Source organism: Prinia subflava, chromosome 2 (assembly GCF_021018805.1).
Source record: "Prinia subflava isolate CZ2003 ecotype Zambia chromosome 2, Cam_Psub_1.2, whole genome shotgun sequence".
NCBI classification, from domain to species: Eukaryota; Metazoa; Chordata; class Aves; order Passeriformes; family Cisticolidae; genus Prinia; species Prinia subflava.
Genome location: NC_086248.1, coordinates 82,016,291 through 82,036,704, shown reverse-complemented (window position 1 = coordinate 82,036,704; position 20,414 = coordinate 82,016,291). Strand labels below are relative to the sequence as shown.

The 20,414-nt window shown below is 38.4% G+C and overlaps 1 protein-coding gene across 3 annotated transcripts in view; it reads right to left on the bottom strand.

Moving 5' to 3' along the window:
• Positions 1-17,152, bottom strand: part of PLEKHH2 (pleckstrin homology, MyTH4 and FERM domain containing H2) — a 54,304-nt gene extending 37,152 nt beyond the window's left edge. For 2 of the 3 annotated variants that reach the window (XM_063390787.1, XM_063390788.1), the window contains exons 1-2: positions 16,990-17,152; positions 12,578-12,707 (exon numbers count right to left, since the gene is read on the bottom strand). In XM_063390787.1, the coding sequence (XP_063246857.1) occupies positions 12,578-12,707; positions 16,990-17,069 (210 nt within the window). In that variant the 5' untranslated portion in view covers positions 17,070-17,152. Of the gene's footprint in view, positions 1-12,577; positions 12,708-14,324; positions 14,523-16,989 lie in introns of all 3 variants that reach the window. The other variant, XM_063390789.1, reaches the window with a different exon arrangement.
• Between the last annotated feature and the right edge of the window lie 3,262 nt (positions 17,153-20,414).

Genomic DNA, 20,414 nt, shown 5'->3' with positions numbered 1-20,414 from the left:
TTCTCTTCCCAATTTTGCTGCTAATCACATGAAACTTTTAGCATCATATCCATACAAGGACAGAGTCATCATCTTCTATCAATCAATAACTGAAAATGGAGAAGATGAGTTTTCACTAGGAGAAAAAAAAAAAGCTGTGACTCACCTCCTAGGACTTTCTCATACAATACAAACCCCCAAAGTCTACATCATAATAACACCACAAAACGCCACTGATACAAGAGCAACAAATGTTTCACAATCCACATGGTTATGGTCAGGTCCCCAGTGAGTTGTTTTGCAAGAACACTTCTCAGGATATGATCTTCCCAGTCATTCATTTGCCAAATGGACAGGGAGATAAGGCTTCTTTGTTCCTCTCTGGTTACATGAATTTAATTTCATATTTAAATAACCTCATGTTAAGATTTTGAGTTTCATTTTTAGAATTTTGACTTCTAAGGTTACTTTCTATCTGTCTTTTTGTTTTTACATTTAAACAGAAGTTTGGTTTGTAAGACTCTAATATAATTTTTCAGACATTTATTTTAGTGAGTTGGGATTCAGAAATATATTCAGAAATTTCTGAATATATGGTCAGCTAACATTCCACTATAGCAAAGGCACTGTGCTAAACATAGTGGCAGTGCAGGTACTAGTAATGAACTAATACTCTATAATGTTCTGACTCTATTAATATTATGACAGAAAACTATTATGACAGAAATTATAATATTATGACAGAAAACTTCAGATATTTATATTGTGAAATTCACTGAGGAGTAGCGAGTTGTTCATCAGCTTTCACAGGCAATTTGTAAACGCATGGCAGCAACTGGCAATTTATTTATGTCCCGTAAGTTAAGGTCATTTCATCTGTAAGGCAGTATCAGAAATGTGACAGATTTAGTAAATGGAATTAAAACCTGAAAATGTTCTGTTAAAATTAAATTTACCAGTGTTTCAGTAATTTTGGTGCCACATCATAATTACTGAGTCCTGATTTTCCCATTATTTAGAGTTCATATAGGTATGTTTGCAGGGTCTGCTGTAACAATAATGAAACTTATAAAGTATGGTTTTTCCATTTGCATCAATAATCACCAAATGGTTTTGCCTGAAAAATTAGATTTACCTCTATCCTGACTGTTTGCTTGTTTATAAGCCCATGAAGTTAAACAGAAGAAAGGACTACCTTAGAATACTCTTAAGGCTATCAAATTTGTTGGGCCAAGGATTGGAACTGTTTCTAAGGTAAGAATTTTTCTTCATAAACAAAACCTAACCTTAAGCTGTCTTCTTAAGTGAGTGACAAGCTTCTCAGCAGCGATCACAGCATTACTGAGAGAAGGTGGAAATATGAGACTGGTGGAATAGCTAATGGTTTAAATCAAGTCATGCTTTGAACTCATCAAGAATAAAATGCCATGGTAAATCCTCTGTACCTAAAGACTATGAAGGTCATTTCAGACTATGCATTGATAGCTTAAGGTCTTCAAATAAAACTTTACAGAAAAATCCTTTCAGGTTAGGATGGATGTGGCAGGTAATGGCATCCACATCCATGCTTAGAGGCAAATGCCAGATGCAGATGATCTCACACCTGTGGCAGCATCCTGACTACTGACAACCAACTCTGACTTTATAAAGAACGCCATTAAAAAAAAAGAAAGGTCTGTTGAACCAGAACTCTGTCCCACTAACTTCTTTCTGTATACACCTCAGCAAATTGCCAGCATCACTGGATGAAAATGTTTTGTATCAGCTGTTAGGTGAGACGCTGCTTGAATGAACTACAGTCTGTAAAGGATCAACCAACATAAAGTTAGCTTCCCATGAGAAACACAGAGGGCCATCATGTTATTGATAACATTTGGTGTGTGAAATATATTTAAACCCAATTTTCTATCATGTCTTAAATAAGGTAACTTGAAATAATGCCCCAGTTCAACAGACCTCTTGTAAGGAATTGTTCTTGAACCCACATTGGATTGGTGGAAATTCAGTAAGAATTCAGAGATGTCCTGTCGTAATCTATACTGATTTTTATTTTACAGTCTTAAATATACAAAAAAATAGATGCGTATTGACTAAAGAACAAAGATACAGAAGAACAGATGCTACCTTAACCTGCACTTTCTCCTTCTGTCTTTAAGTGAAAAATCCTCTTACAATTTCCAGAAAACAGATTAGTGCATGCCGCATCAATTACTGAATTATAGAAAACAGTTTCTATTGTTAGAAACAGACTTGGTTTTAAACTTAGTAAGGAAATAACTACTCTACATCTGACACTCATCAAATTGAGCTATTTTTGTTGAAACAATGAACAGAGAAATGCCACATGTGGATAAATAGTGAATGCTTTGAAGAAACATGGCAGCAATAAAAACAGAGGTGTACTGCCTTGGAGGTCTGGACATTGAAGTACAACACACAGGCACTGGGAATTTTGTACAATACAAAGGCAAATCATAAAGTGATTCCTTTTTAAGGGTCACCTAGAGGTTTTTTTTGCCTGTATTCAGAAATGTTGAACATATATATTTTTGTGCAAGTAAAGAAATCTTCATTTGAGTAAAACATGTATTACATGAAATCAGCAAAGGGTATAAACTCAAAAGTCATCACTCACAAATTTCAAAAATACACCTTTTGTATGCATGTATGTGTAAATATAGTTTCATTTCTATACATATATAGAGATAATTATTCCTGTAGTGCATATTAGAGAGAAATTAAAGCATTAAATTGATAACTTCCTTGTTCCTTGAAATAGCTATTTAATAATTTTAAAGGAAACATTTTATTTTTAAAATAAAAAATGCTGTAATTTATTTCTTTTTGGAATCTGAGAAATGTTTGTTATGTATAGGAACAAACTCCTATTTTTTATCCACAGCAATATTCAACATAATTTATCCCATTCATGTTTGAAATTCACATTATAATCAGTGCATAACACAGTGTCTCCTAGTTTTTAGTATTATAAGCAACACAGTTGTATCATATAGACTTTTTGGAAACTTTTTGAAACACATATAGGGAAAAATACAAGCAATTATGAACAAAAAGAAAAGCATCACTTCTCCATATGCCTTTCAAAACATGTTGATAATAGGTCAAAGTTTCTAAAAAGGAAAAATTAGTTAAAACCTAATGTTTCTTAGCAGTTTATCTGTTGATAAATGCAGAACTTCCAGTGATTTGAGAATGGTATGTTTAGAGTCTGCTGTTTTCCTTGCACTTCAATTTGTCAAATCTTCATCATCTGAGAAAAAAGCCCAAACCATCTGTGGCTGAAAAATAATGATGTTCCTTGTATTAAAAAAAAAAAAAAAAAAAAAAAAAAAAAAAAAAAAAAAAAAAAAAAAAGCAGCAGTAAATCTGTCCCATTTTTAGATACAGTGAACTACCAGTCCTCACAGGACTTACCAAAACCAGAGACCTGGGTATATGGTTGCTTCTATAAATAAAGAAATAGGAGAAGCAACTGAGGGATAAACACACAACTTTCTTTCAAAGGTGCCAGTAGATATAAACAGGTGATGAATACACACAACTAGGCTGGCAACGAGAAGACAATAATTTTTTCACATTGAGTAAAAAAGATTTTAGAACTGCCTTCTAATAGAAGCTCCAAAGACAAAAGATCTGGGGTTTTTTGTGTGTCTGTGATACTTGGTAAGTTTAAAAGGTTTGAAGAATATGCCTGCCAGCTATTCCACAGCTTTACATCTAACCAAGATTTCCCCTTTTGATTCTGTATTCCTATGTTCAGACCCAAATATTTCAACAAATCTCTGCATTTCCAGAAGAAAAGTTAGTACTTCTTAAAAGCAAGAAATCAGCTTCTCAAAGACTTTGATGACAACCACTTTTCATGTTTTACAATATGCTCTGTCCAGCCATATAAAGCCTTGCAGGTATTTTAGTTAAATGCAATGGTAAAACTGTTCTAGAAGCATGACATACTCTTTTCACAAAAAGCTCTCTCTTCTAGTGGTTTGGCTTAGGAAAATACAGTAATATTCCTCCTAGTTCTGTAACTCATTTATTAAAAAGCTGACTAGGTATGTTCCATCCATATTTTCTAACGTTATTCCTTCTGCCTTGACATTCCTCTTCTATGTATTATGTACTCTCTAAAAGGGCAGTGGTAGATCTTTATAAGCTACAACAAACTTTAAAATATGACCTGACTAATTAAGCCATATAGACAAAAGACCTAAAGAAAAAAAGATGTAAAATAAATATACTAACACTGCATAGGAAAAATAAAGAAGATAATTTGTAAAGAAGGAATGAGCACACGCCTTGGGGAAGAAATACTTTGTTCTTTATTGGCTGATTTTTTATCCCAAAGGGAGTACAATACTTAGAGAGACTTAGCTTTAATAGAACAGCATTGCATTTAATCTATTAGTAGAAATGCATTTTGTTATATAATCTAGGAAGTGATACTTCAGACCCACCTGTGTTTATAAAATTAAATATGCCTTCGGTGCAAAATGGATATTTTGGCAGAATAGCTTTTCCCTAGAGTGAAACCTATAAAAATATTACTCAGTTTTTTAGTCTTCAAAATGAAGAATTGGTTTCTGAAAGTAATTTCTTTTTGTCACAGATCTCCCCAAAAGGGCTAATGCTAAAGGCTGCATCTCAATGGGGCTCAAATGTTCCTTACGCTACTTACAGACCAAGCATGTGTTGTATATGAAATTTTACAGTTTGTATTGTTTCCTACATGAAAAAACCACAACTTCAGATAAAGAATTAGTCACCTGGCTTAAATTCAGAAAGCTACAGCCTTGTATTTCCCTCAGATCTCACTTGAATGCTCACCTAGGTTGTGACTACTGCAACGTAGCTTAGGCTCACAACCCAGCAGTTTGCAAGCTGGCAATTTCCAAACCTCACCCATGGTGTTCCTTCTCCCATCTTCTTCATTTTTAATAGCAATTAACATGTAAAAGGCTACAATTCTTCTCATGAACAAAGCACTGTCAACCATTCCTCTGCAAATCTGCCATCTAACCAATTCCTTTTTATTTTGTCTTTCTGTGTCACACAAATGTATGAAGTGTAAAAACAGTTTGATTCTCTGATGTCAAAGTTACATCTGTGTGTGCACACACCACAAACAGACACATACCCACTTCTACAGAGGACCAGCAGTTCTACAGCCTGCATGTGCAGAAACACAATCCTGTTCACTTCCAATACAGCAACTTCTGGCACTGCTCTCCTAGGTAGGCAAAAGTCACTTCTTAATTGCAAGCCTCTCTTACTTCTCCTTTTGCCAATTCAGCTCACTCCTGTGAACTGTGCTTGGCACAAAAGTCTTTCCTCAGAACAAAATGAAACCTCCAAAATTATCAGTCTCTATTTGCTCAGTTTCCAAAATGAAAAAAAAACCTCAAAATTTCTATTGCTCTCCTTCAGGAGACCAGTTTTACTACTGAATTATTTTACTTCTTTCAAGTTCTTTTCAGTACTTAAACATGATTTTAAGAATTATTTAGCTCAAAAGGCTTTCTAGTGGTCATTAAATGAGTGAAAAGTACATACGAAAAAATCTTTCACATCTCAGTTGAGTTCATTGTAGTAAAATTAATGATTTCTTTGGGAAACTATATAACTCAAAAATATAAAACAGAAAACGTGAGAGGGAACTCTTCTAGAATTGGTAGTCTAGGACAGCTGCCAGCAAACACACAGATTTAAAAATGTTAAATTCAGCAGTGGGATTTGAGGAGGCAGTGTAGTGAAGGACAATTGAGTAGCAGGTCATGCTGGCTCAGTAACTGTGCTTTTCCCAATGGCAGTCACAGAACTTTCCTAAGCCTGGTAAAACCCTAGGAAATTCCCTGTGTCTGGCAGTCATCTTTCCCAACTCAGATTTTCCCTTGATAGTTAAATTGCAGAGACACAATCAAACACAAATTAGGCAGGTGGCCATTCTTGGTACAGACATTTATCATGGCATTCAAATTCGTGAAAGGAGTGAAGATATTGTTCAGTGAGAGGGAAGAGAAGGTACCAAAATACTTTCGCAGGCAAGGAAAAATCATCCTCATATGGTGCTTACTGTGAAAAAGACAAACATATATCAAGAACTGGTTCTCCATCTGCTTTGTTTTGTACTGATCACTGTACTACAACTGTGGAAATTCTGCTACCTCTGTCTCACAGAACTGTGGCTTCTGATTAGAGCCACAACATGAGTGTCCACCTGAAACAGGACATGTCACTGCCTGAGAGGTGATGGCTTGAGAAACAAAGGTACCACTCACGGCCAGCATGACTGAGACTGAATTTATTCATGACATTGAAGTGTACAGGACACTTTGGAAACCCATGGTAAAGAAGCAAGAGATTCCAGAAATATATATAAGGCAGCTTGTTGCACTTTAAGACAACAGGTATATAATGCAAGACAGTACACTCCCAGGGAATGAAAATTAAATGAGCAGAAAGAGTTCTCACCATCAAAAACAGAGAAAAAAATTTTGTCGCTTCTAGAAGTGAAATGCTAAACAAACATTAGATTGGCTAAGGACCCAGTATCACAGTTTCTACAACTTCCATCAACTTGCCCATCTCAGGTGGGCTGGAACAGAAGTGAATACCACCAGAGAGGAAATATTAATCCTCTGGCCTCAGAGCAAAGGCTGTGCTCTTCATGCCATTACCCAGCCACGCCTCTACAAGAATAACTAATTTATTGCTTCCTGAGTTCTCTTTTTGGTTTGTTGTTTTTTTTTTTTTTTCCATTTTCAACCTACTTAGAAAGAATGTAGTTTTAGGATCTACAAAAACAACAAAACAAATAAAAAGCTCTACCATTTTAAAAAAGCATGGCATAAACTTAATAATAGACAAGGGATAAAAATGAAACTATAAAAATGTGTAGGTATTAAAAAGGTGTAAACAAACCAACTACTCTATTCTTATAAACTTTTATTCTCCTTAACTCTCCTTGCTTTCTCCTATTTGTACCTTCCTAATTGCAACTGAATTATTCCCCATGATGAGAAGATTTTTAAGGACAACTAAATACTGAAACATAACCTTCATCTGAATAATTTTTGTTCAGTTGTATTCTGCTCCCCTTTACCCTTTATAATCCTTTGATTGCAAATGGAAATACTCATTGTGCTTTTTTACAGTTTTTATATTGGCAATCACTGTGTAAGTCCAATGTGTTTCTGACTTTTCCTCCAAAAACATTAAACATAAAATTGCCATGCCAGAGATAACAAAACAGACTGCATCTGCTTCATTTTCAAATGTCAAATGACATACTGAAAATAGGACTGTGAAAGGAATAAAAATACAAAGGTACATGGATTTAGCTGCTGGTTTGTAAGACCAAGTCCAAAATGTGTTATGCTTTGGAATATACTGAAAACAGTATTTAGCCTAAAAATTGATTATCATACAATTTTCATCATCCATTCAGAAAGTATAAATAATATTACATTTGTGATGTACACACTCATTGCCAGCTGAGCACATATACAGATAATACCCAAACGGAAGGTTAAAACAATGTACACATGAAAAGAATTCTCTCTCACAGTCTTTTCAGTTTGTTGAAAACCACTTAAAGCATAACATAATGACCCTGAACACTGCAGGAAAAAACTTGGAGACGTTCATAGGAAGGTTGAGTATTACTGGACAGCCCATAACACAGCATTTGGGTTAGTGCCATATTCAGCCCTTATGGGGTCTGATGAAATTCAGTGGAGGCTGCCCCAGTGAGAATTTAACACAGCTACGTTTGTTCTCCTATGAAAATGATTTTTAGTGGTAGGAAGAACATCAACTTTATATCTTATATTGCATACGTATTCTAGGTGAAAAATGCAGTTACTGTGAAAAGAATGAAGGTCACCAGCTTTTTCTCTTACTTGAAATGCCAGCTGAAAGCTAAACTTGCAGCAGAAACATGTAATCTTTTACTCAACAAAAGGGTTTTTTGTAACCTCTTCACATACGTAAGACTCAAGCTGCATTAAAATACAGGCTTCTGCTTAAAGCTCAGTTTCACAGCCATCCTAAATTTGGCATGCCAGGATACTTTCTAACATCATTCCTTAAATTCCTGTAAAGACCTCTCCCACTTTACAGCAGCAGCTTCTGCTTAAAACTCCAACAAGGTCTCTTTCTTTGCACGTTAAATTTATAAATATAGACTCTACTTGGCAAAATGAAAAAATATTAAAAACAAATAAACAACAGGGAATGGATTTTTTCTGAAAACACTGTATATTCCCTTGCTTCTCTCTCTTCTCAAGTTCAGTAAAAAATTTCAACTCTTGTAGCTGTACTTCTGCAACATATTTACAATGCAAATTTCTCAAACTCCTCAACTGAGTTTCAAGGATGACTACTTCCTAAACTTACTGAACACAGTAAATAGTTTGTTTTTCTGAATCACAGCACATCTGTTAATAACCTTTGCAAAGGTATTTGATTTCTAATGTATAAGAAAAGTACTTCAATTAATCCAGCCTGAATACATTTATGGGCTCACACAGATCATACACAAATATTAGAAACAGCTAGATTCAAGACATCTCGTATTTAAATCTGATTCTAGACCAAGTTTAAAAACAAGTATAGGGGGAAGAACCCAATGGCAATTTCTGGCAAGTCATACACATAGGGGTGATAGGATGTAAACACTTTTCCCTGATGCTGTCTTGAAGAGATACCTCTCAAACACAGGCAGAGGAGGAAGGCTGGAGAATTACCACCAATCCATTTCTCTTATCTTTCTGTACAGACTCCCTGGTTTTGTCACAGCATCAGTCTTACTCCGTTTTTTACAACAATTACATAGTATAATACCCACAGGGTTTTATGTCTGTCACACCACAGTGCTGTGATTTTGTTGCTGTTTTCAAGTGGAACACTGTCTGCTGCTATTGTTCGATGTTTCAGTACACATTTCATCGTGTAGAGATGATTGTAAACAAAACCACAAATAAAGGCCTGTGCTAATCAAAGTAAGAGTGAGAATCATTTCAGAACTTTGCCAATGTGTTTTATTCTATAACAAGTAACAAATCCAGACAGCACCCATAAAGTCTGATATCAGCTGCATTATTCTTTTGTCATTAGTATCAGGATGACCATGAACTACTGGCCAATTGAGTCTTCATTACTCACTTTTCTATTTCCCAAATATATTTTGAGTAACAATTCCATGCAGTTTAATTTCAAACTAATGTGAGTGTATTTTTAACCAATACTGAGAACTGTCTGTATAATTTTAAAAAATTAAAACGTGAAAAAATAACTACTGGGTTATTGGCAAATGAAACCAACTCAGAAATACATCCAAAGAATTTACTGCCCATTTTGAAAATGATTGCTTTTGAATTATGCCAAATTGCTAAATTTGTAGATGAATATGATCAAATTTTATTAAGTGACTAGACTTTGATACATGTTCCAACTGAATTCCAGTTTCTGAGTGAAAGATTCATATTAAAAAAGGGGCATAGTAAGGAGAAGGATCATTTTTCATGAAGTCTGGTAATGCTCTGCTCTGGAGAGTATTCTGTCAAATTATCCCAACTGAATACTGTTGGACCTGTGGTCTTCAACAGAAAATGTTTCTCCCATGGAACTCCTGTAATCACTTTGCTTTTTCAAAAATTTCTGAGAAAGGTAAAGGAAACTAAAACAAGAGGGCAGTACTATAACAAATTCAGAAGTTTTTTTATCTGTTTCAGAGCCATATTTCTCACAGATGAGAGAGTAATTTGCCTTGGAATACTTTATTTTGAACACAGTGCTGAAGACCTGTGGTTTTAACCATCTTATTCTGCTTGTTTGGGGGGGTTTATGTTGATATTTAAAAATATATTATTATGCATATATCGCTATTAATTTAAGAAGGTATTTCTAGCAGTTAAGAACCTGTTAATGCAAACTGTAAAGGAACAAAGTGAAAAGTCCAATAGCAAGCATTCGAATTTCTAAAATCTTTTTTAAAACTTACATAGTTTTGTGAAGTGCTGTTCATGAATCTTAACTTTCTGGTTGCCAAAACTACAATCAGCAGCAGCTGCATAAAAGTTGGTAGTAATGGCTGCTAGAAGGTGGCCAGTAAAGTCCTGTCCAGTGTTCAAGCCCTTTCCATTCCGAAATGCAGTGGTCCAGATGGGGTAAAGAGACAGAACAGGTATCTCTGACCTAACACCTCAGACTGTGTGTAATAAGCATCCAGTGATCTGCTGAGTGTTACAGCAGCCAGCACTGTACTCTTGGATGGATGACTATCCATCCCCCAAGACTGATGATAATAACTTGCTCATCTCTGAGCTTTGCTAACTACAATGAAAGGCACAGGTAGTTTTCATTTTCCAATTTTTTTTTAATTCTTAAATGAAATTTCAAATGATGGCTTCTACACAGTTCATTATTCTTCCCAAACCTAATATTCTGCAATAAATTTTCAATGAGAGTTTGTCATACAAAAAAATTGCAAGATTAGGAAAAAATTAAAGAGTTTTCAACTGCACTGCTTTCTAACAACAATATTTTTAGTTATGCCAACGCAGAACTATTTGGAGTACTAACTCTAAGAATACAATTTCAGTGGAATTTCGTATTATGAAAAAAGCTTTTTGTTAAAAGTTGTTCTATACTGCTGTAAATTTTCATGTCCACTTAATGAAAAGGAGTCTAATACAGAAAATACTAAATTTCTTTATTCAATTTTTTTTTCCATCTCGAATTGAGGTTGGGTGCCTCCATAGAACACATGAAGAGATAAAATGAATAGTAATAAATTGCCAAATTTTATTCAGTCATGAACTGGATGACATAGTTGAACCAACTATTGATCTATTAGTGTGATGTCTGTAGTAAGCAAATGAGTAGAAAATGTAAAGCAAAATTAGGGTGCATGTGGATAAGTATTATAGGTAAAGAAAGAGTTAAAGTGGCCCTTGAAAAGAGAGGTGTTTGCTCACAAAGCTAATGAAGTGTTGAGGGGATCACCAAGGCTGAAGATAGGGAGGGTCTGATTATTACGATTATTTGAATTTTGCAAAATGTTTCAAGGAAATAAAAAGCCTTGGGGCAAGAGGGAATGTCCCTCCATGAATTACCAAGAGGGCTCAGTATAAATAGGACATTATTGGTTACTGCCTGCAGTGCCAGCAGCTGTCAGGGGAGGCCTGCAGAGATCTCTTGAGGGCTCACTGCTGTTCAAGGGGGACGTTTGGTACCAGCCACTGAGCAGTGAAGTGACAACGTGTTTGGTGGTGTTTTGTTACTCAGGGTAAGGGAAGCTTTCTGACAAGCAAGATGTACACACAGGTCCTTAAAAATTTAGTGGGCAGTCAATAAAATACTAGATGACACATAACATAGAGCTCTAAAGGACTTAGAGTAAGATCCTGGAATTAAGATAGGTATCTCCATGGAAACATACTCAGTTGGTAATTTCAATTTAGCTGTCAAAGAAAACAACGTTAAGCATTATTAGGAAAGGACCAGAACACATCTGGAACTTTGTACATCATCCAGACTTCTTTGTAAATGCAAAAATATCTGTTTCTTCCTGCTTTAATACTATTTAGCTCTTTCCCCCACCGAAAATAGAAAAGTAGGAATGATTCACAGAGGACTAAATGTGGAGATCAAATGTATTTATGGCTTCAAAGGAAGAAAGGATAAATCCACAAAAGAGAACCATTAACTTACATGTAAAAAAATAAAAGTATTTTTACTTACATACTATCAGGTTATCTGAATTTTATTTTTCTTTAGGGGGAGCAACTGATGGAAAATTTAGCTCATAGAAGAATTACTAAACTAAAACATTTTAATTAGAAATTCACTGAAGTAAGTCTTAATGATCACAGAGTTCAAATAAATCTCTAAGATCTTTTGTACTCTTTTAATTGCCTTGTTCTGTCAAAATGATACCAGGTAAATAAAATGGTGCAGTTTTTATATTTCAGATATGGGCTCAATTGCAACTGACTGTTGGGATACACATATTTGAATATGCCAAGTGCAATGTTCCTCTATTGAAAAAATAAAGTAAATATTTAAACAACATTTTTCAAATTAAGTTATACAATACTTTTAACTTTCTGGATCCAGAGACTCAGATGATGAGCTGTAGTTGGATATGTCTTCTTATAAGAAGATGAAGTCTGGTAAATTATATGATTCATTAAAGAATACTGGGGAAAATAATACTTCTGGATTTTCTCTGTGATGATTTCTGTGTCTTAAATCACATCTCAAATACTTAATAAATGTGTTAAATATTAACTTCAGTGTTGTAAAAGTGATTACTGAATACATATTTTTTTCTGCAGGAGAGTTGCCAGTGTGCTCTTACTTGAAAATGAACATTTCTTGCTGGCAATTCTGATGTGTAAAATTCTTTCACAGCATTAAAACATACATGGTTTCCATATATTTTGTTGTAAAAGGCTATTTTCCCCCTTCTTAAAAAAATCTGAGTACTTGTAATCTCAAACCATGACTTGTGATCGATCCCCAGAATAAAATAAAATCATTTATACATCATTAAAATTCAGCCCATGAGACCTACCTTCTCTGCTAACAATTCTCTGATCTTGCTTGCCTGGAGACGAAATTTCATTAACTGTGACTCCAAAGTTAAACATCTTTCCTTCCAGTTTACAGTACCCTCTGGCTCTGAAAGTTCAGCCATATTTATGCTGGAAAAAGAAAGGGAAAAAAATCCCATGTCAAATTCAGTCTGTATTTAAGGTCTGACTTTATTTTAATATGCATACTAACCTATTCTATACAAAGCTCAAGAAAGCCCCCAGATTTTATACAGGTACAGTTTCATAAAGCATGGTAAAATATGTTAGTTTTCTGAGGCCCTTATCATAACTATCAGATTCTGAAATCTGTGTTGATAACATTTAGGTATATTGGATTTGAGTTTCTTCAATTATCCTGCAGCTGCAATTATTTTTCCTTGATATGCAGAGACACATCTCACGTTTTAATCTTCAGTTACTGCATATATCCTTTCTTACTCAGGAGAGTCTTGTAGGAAACTGAGCTTTTGCTTAGCAAATGCCTTACATAGGTGTAACTGCCTGTGAGTTAGTAGCACATTTGTTTTTTTGCAAGTTTAATGTTTGGCAGACCACTCTTTTGAAAGTCTTTTAAAATTCTGCTTAATCAAATTGCCTTTAAATTCAATACTCTTAACAAGATGGAAGGGAGAGTTTCTGATTCCAAATGTAAAGGTGGGTGAGCAAATGGTCTCTAATGCACCCCCCACATGAAAAACAATCTTTTTGCATTAGCTGTTGCTAAAAGAACATCCTGGTTCAGGCATGTTTCAGTCTCAAATCTGTGCTTTTATCCACATTTAACTGCTCGTGCCTTCTGGAAATCAGCCTCAGTGCCCTTCTGGACAAGCATTTCTGGAAAAATTATTCAGGATGAGAGCTGGCTCATCATGGTTTGAGTCTGAGAAGCCAAGAAAATCATGTGTGTGTAAGCAGAAGGACTGGGCTCTGTTGTATTCCAAATATCTGTAGACAGTTTAACAGAGTAAGTGGATGGCTGAATGTAACCATTCAGTCCAAGTTCCCTTGCTAAGTAAAGGCCTGGACTTTGCAGGGTTCTGGACACTTTGGCTTGGCTTTGAAAATAAAGCCTGAATAACTGCTTAGTATCCACTTTATCTCAAAAATAACAAACATGTAAAAAACACCATTCAGTGGAAGGCTGCTGGAAGATCACAACAAAGGAAAAACTACAAGTCACAAGGTTATATTGCATGTTTGCCGCCTGAACAGTGGGACACTGAAGAGGAAAGCCACTGTTCTCAGTGTGACAAAGGAGGCTGATGCAATACAGGGAAGATTATGGCTAATACAGATCTCCACACTGCAAGTCCTGACACAGCTAGCATGGATGAGTACGTGACACCACTGAGAGCCCCCTCCCATGACTATCCCAGGCCTCCAGAAGCCCAGCCTCAAGCACTTCCCTTCCTCCCAGCATCGGAAGAGGCAGCCCCACTTGAAACCCCTCAGCTGGAGACAAAAGACCAATGAATTTATCTCCTCCATTGTTTTTGACAACAGGAAGAAAAAAGGAAAAGCACCATAAGCCAGATCAAAATCATGAGCCAGATTCCAAAAAGTCCTTCACTTTTCTTTGCAACAGTAATATTTTCTATTTCTCTTCTAAATTCCCATCTCTCATGTGACTCTCAAGTTCATTTTAACTAAACGCATGAAAAACTCTGGCTCAAAACCTTCTTTCCTTTCTCACACCTTAAATTCCTTGCTTCTTTCATTCCTTACCTTAACTTAGAAGGAAAACTAGGAAGAAAAACAGGTTTGTAACTTTTCACCACAATCACTTGTCTGAAGATAACTGCTCCATTTTTCGCTCTTTCTTCCTTTGGTCCTGCAGGCTGGGATTCAAGCTGCTAAGCCAGAGGTTACACCTGTCCTTTTCCAGGAATCTCCCACTCAGGAATCCCCATGGAATCACTAGGACTTAAGTACATTATTAAAATAGTTTCCTAAGCCGATCCTACAACACCCTAAACATTACATTCTAAACACAAGCGTGTCAACTGCAGTCCTCCCAGGTGACCGAGACACCTCTGGTGTCTCTTGCCCTTCTCCTTTTAAGCTTAGCAGAAAATTCCCTGGGCTGTCAGGGAAGCAAGCCGCTCACTGTTGTCCTGTCCCTAATCCATGCTCGTCTCTGCTTGTCCAGAATCCCCCTGTTCAAGGGGGAAGATGGCACTGCCAAGCAGCAGCTTCTCCTGTTTTGGAGGGAAGAGGGAGTTTCAGCTGCAGATTTATCCGGATTCTGCTCTCCTAAGTAATGAGGAGTGGCAACTTATTATTAGACTATTTAGGATATTTTAGGTTTTTCCTTTTTAACTAACTGCATGAAACAGAAATGGACAAGGCTGACATCTGGTTAACAGTGGGATATTTCAGTGTTTGTGGCAGTGAAAACACAAACAGGTCAAGTCATGAAAGAATTTTTGCTTTTTGGTAGGTTGCAATATTACAGGGTGGAGTTTAAAATGTTTGTCTTTCGACAGACAAAACATTTGAGTAGATGGATTTCTGGCAGTGAACAGTGTGTCCAGCCAAGTAGTTTCTCAATGTCCAAACTCATTAATATTCCACTGCACAAACATTATGGATAAAAGGATTGAAAATAACTCTTTTTATTGTGGGTTGTTTGCTAGAGATTGTAGTAATTTACTTCGTATTTTCCAACAAGCCAATGGGTTCTGGAAATATTTACAGGCACATAACACACTGTTTACAATTGCAAAGTGAATGATCTTACTTAGAATCAATGACTTCCTGTTTCTTGTCTGATTCCCCAAGGGAGGATAAAAATGAGTTCATCTTCTCTTGGCTTAACAGAGTACTCTGAATCAGCACTCCAACCTACACAGAGTCCGCCCCTTCTTCCTGCTCCAGTTCCCACCGCAAAGCCCTCTTGTTTCCCCTGAGTCTTAAAAAGTTAAATCTTTTGAAAAGTAAACTAAAAAAGCGCACATTAAAGCCTTAAGTTCTAATTATGTCATCAAAAATTAATTGAGACAAGTTTGACAAGTCTGGAAAGATTAAATTTGTCTTTTTCATGTTTTAAGTTTATAAACCTCTTTCTAGGCTTCAAGAAGTCAGAATGTCACATTCCCACCAAAGGGATTGATATAATTTCCTTTTCTTTGCCGTCTGCTTGGAAATTATCAAAATACATTTCAAGGGGGAGGGAACAATGTTCTACCTTTTTGAAGCGTGTTAAAAAAATTTACATATTCCTTATCACACTGTCAGTGTTTTCCTCTGTTTTTAACAAAATGCAGTGTTTAACTAAATGCTTCCTATTCTGCCCATATGTTCTGGATGTCCTTTCTCTGCTGGAGAAAGTTTGGAAAGTTCTTCTGTTTCAACAGGCGTGGGTTTGTGCAGTACATCGTGGATTCCCTTCACCATCCTAAAATGTTTACCGGCCTAAATGCATTAGGGCCATAACTCTTGATTTTCGAGTCCCTGTCTTCCACCTTTTCACCCAAACTCAGCACTTATAAATATTTTTGGTGCCATGAAGATTGGACTGGAGAAGGGAAATGATGAGACACAAAGTGGACCTCTGTAGGAATCAACGAAGTCATTCTCAGTTTTGTTGCTGGCCAAGGCCCTTACTCACCTCCAAACACTGGTAACTTTATTTTCCATTTGACTCATTTTGCATAATTCTATGCTCAAACAAACTGTTGCCTGCGCTATTTAAAACTGCCTTCAAAAATCTGATTTACGAATGCTTTTTCTGCTGCTTCCCAGGTATTGATGAGGTCGTTCCCGTGAAGTGACGCCGTCAGTCAGTGCTTGCCCACTCCAGCCCCGGTGCAGACCCCGAAACCCCCGAGTTCAGGGGCCAGGCTGCGCCCTCCCAGCCCCTCGCTGCCTGCTCGGCTTCCCACTGTCAAATGCGTGCAGCAACAAGATTAAAGCACGCGAGGTCATCTCATGTCCTTTTCTTGAGGACAGCAATATTTAAGTCGCAGTGTGACACCACACTACGTATCAATTTAATTTCTTGAAATTCTGAAAGCTAGCCGTGTAGGTATCCCAAAAGTATCGTAATTTTGCGCGTTTGTTTGGGAATTGTGTTCTTCTCGCTCTTCTGTATTTGGGAGGATAGCGGAGCCTGGACCTTACGGGACCTCACGGGACCTCAGGCACGCCAGTCCCCAGCGGCGGGGACACTGCCTGGGGACAGCCCGGGGTCCTGCCGTGACCCGACACCCCGCGGTGACCTGACACAGCATCCCCTCCGCCGCCCGCCGCCCGCCGGTGGCACCGCGCCCGCTGTCCCGCCGCGCCCCCGCCGCCGGGAGCGACACCCCGCCGGGAAGGGCCGGGGGCCGGCCCGGGCGCGGCCCCGCTCGCGAAGGGAGGGAAGGGGGCAAGGAAAGGGAGGTCAGACCTGGCCGGCCGTGGCTCGCCGCGCCGGGCGCCGTCCGGGCTGTGGGCGCTGCCCGCGCCCCTCGGCGCCCGCCCCACCATCCCCGGGCGAGCGGCGCGGCCGCCTGAGCGACGGCCGAGGCGGCCACTGAGCGGCGGGGCCGCCCCCGGCGGGGCGCCCGGGCGGGGCTAGCGCGGCTCTGCGGCCCCGGCAGCCGGCGGGATGAACGGCCCGGAGCCGGGGGCCCTTCCCGGGCCGGCCCTGCCGGCGCTGGCCCTGCCGGAGCTGGCCCTGCCGGCGGGATGCGCCCCCGGGGCCGCCGCCTCCCCCGCGAGCCCCGGCTGCCACGGCGTCCCGGGGAGGGGGCGCCCGGACAGAGGGCGATGGAACCACGCCGGAGGCTGGAGGGCTTCGAGGGCAAGGCTGGCAGAGGGGTCCCAGGAAGAGACGGCCTGCCCGTACCCCTTTCCCATCGCCCTTTTTAAAGTTCCTCTGTGAACTGAGAATTTTTCCGCTTAGTTTACGAGACGATGTTAGGAAGAAGCATCCGCCTGTTCTGCAGTTCCTCGGCTCCAGCATTGGAGCTTACTGTAATTTAAACTGCACGTCTTGTGAAAGGTCATTTGTCAAGTACAAACCGAGGGTTGGAACCGTGCGGTCCCCGAGGCAATGCTGGGGATATTGTGGGCTAAATGGGTCTCGCTGAGCTGCCCTATCCAATAGGTAACAACACACTTTGTATTTGAGTTCCAACCGGGATAAAGCGGCAGGTGCATGTGCTGCTGAGTCGTGCTGGCAGCAGGCTCTCGGTCCCCTCCAAGAGAACATCTCAGGTAACCGGCCGTCTCTGTCTCTTCTAGAAGACCGATTGAAGTATTACAAAGTATTTGGAAAAGGTTATTATTGTGTTGCCTGGCACGTAGAGCAATCTTCTGCATACACATGTTCATTTGGACCCAGATTTAGGGATTCTGTTTTGTTTGGATTATGATTTCTGGAGGCAGAAATGTTTCACAGACTCTCCTGGTGCATAAACAAACCACTGCTCCATTCCTCCAGGAGTTATTTATAATGTAGGTGTGCAGAGTAAACTGCTTTTTCACATTCATCTGTGAGTCATTAACAGTGCAGTTTTTTCTTTTGGAAAAAAAAAATACAAAAAAGCCCCCCCCAGGTCTTAGAAGCTCAAATATTCCCCATCTGGTTATACACACAATTTCATTTTTTCCTATTCAGTTCAGTACAGGCTCCAATTTTCCACTCCCTTGCAGTGACCTTAGAGTATCCAAACAACTTCACTGAAACTGTTTCATTTGCTGGTACTTTCCAAAGGGCTTCATGTATTTTTAAACACTGGGCGCTGAAAAGAGTGTTAAAAACACGCTTGGTGGTATAGCAAGGAGTGCATTGTGTTCCACCCGATACCTCCTGTCTAGAGTGTTCAAGCAACATTAAAAATGCGCAAGTTGAAAAAAAAAAACAAAAAAAACCCACACCAAAACCCAACCCTTTCCTTGGATTACAAGATTTAGCGAAAAGAATCAAAATCATCATCTGGTTCCTAACGAGAGCTATACAAAGTGATTTCGCATTGGCTTTCAAAGGAAACTCTGTCCGTACCGTTCCCTTGAATACGACACGCTCGCACTCTGGGTAGTCCGAGCGTGCGGAAAGCCCCTGAGCTCAGGGCGCCAGAGCTGGGGGAGCCTGCGGGAGTGACGCGCTTGCACCGCAAGAGGGAGAGCGAAGCCTGCGCGCTCAGTGAGGGTTTCTTTCAGTGTGTTTGGTGGATTGACATTTTCACTGCCCTCAAAGTAATAAAAATGCTCCACTGTCATGCAGCTCTCGATACCGATACAGAAAGAGGCTTGAAAAAATATTCTAGAAGAAGGAATAGGGATATTCAGGATTTTCTCTCAATGGCCCTTAGGTGGGAAGTTTGTAGAGGTGGCTAGAATCTGTGTTCCGTTACTGAAGAAAATAGAATTACAAGTAGAGCAACTGGGATGTGTAGAACAAAATACAAAAATACAAAATGTAACTTTATTTTGTAAATAGAAAGCAAGGGAAAGCCATAAATTTTCCAGGCAAAGACACGGAAAACTATTGTACATGTAAGCACAGATTCAGGAAGAGAGTTCTTCCTCCTTACTGATGGAAGGTACATACAAGCAATAATAAATCTGCACACACTCCTGAAAATATGTGCAGAAAATGCAAAAAACGGATACACAATACATTGTAGAAACAAACCGCAAGACCAAGTATTTGCACTTTGGAGTGATCATTTGTTAGCTGGCTCCCTGCAGAAGTGACCCAAAGTCAGAACATTATGAAATATTTCTCTCTGTAATGTGAATTTTAAATAGTAGCCTCCACATGGGCTGAAGATGTTGCAGATTTTTTACTGTCTGTAATTGACTTAGTGTAAGAAAGTAAGTTGTAAGTTCCTGGTTGTCTTGTTAAACAATAACCTCATTTGTTAAAAAGTATTATGAACATTGTATTGCAAAACATCTATTCTGCAGTGTGAAAGCTAATCCAAAAAATGCCACCAGCTTCGTTCCAGAGATGATCAAGTTGTCATCAAATCTGCAGCTAGAATGTAAAATTTTGGGTTTGCAGGACTTTCCTGAGTACATAGAACGTCATTCTGACATGCTGGACCAGGACCTTACTCCTTCACGACAAAAGGAGCTTTTCCTGGTCTTTTGTCACGTAGATACATATTGCAACCATGTAAATTTAGGTATCTCAGATTAGTATGTGTGTCTACAGTTGGCGATATATGTCAGGAAGCATCTTGTGATTTTAAAATCTTAGATCATACAGTGTTTTCTGTAAGTTCGCTTTTGTGTGGATTCTTTGAAAGGGTGACATATATATTTGAGACTTCCAATAGAGAAAAAGGTTCCCATTTTTTACACTAGTTGCAATTACAAGACTGTGATACAAATAAATTGATCATTTTCAGGTGATGGTCTAATTAATTTAAAAGCATATTGATCTTTCTTGACAGGAAACTTTAAGGTATCATTTAAGTGGAGGAGAGGAAGGGAGAAAGATCATTCCTGTTCTATTATTATTATTATTATTATGAGATGACAAAGTGTTGCTGTTTCAAGGCTATGACTTGTCTTTCAGTGACAGAAAAGTGGCATTTTATCTAAATAACCTCTAGTATTTGTGCTTTGGTACCTTCGGATGGAAGAATTTGGCATTACTTCAGTTACTAATAAAGGCTTTTTTTATTTAGGAGAACTACAGTTTATGACAAGATCCATGCCTTCCCTTTAAAAGCTCAACCTCTTTTTAATTATCTGGCGCCACAGAGTGGTAAAATTGTATATTGCTCTAAATAATCAATTTCTCAGAGTTTTCAAATGATGATATAATCATCTCCATCTGAAAGAAACAAAATATAAAATATTTCACTTACTGGCACA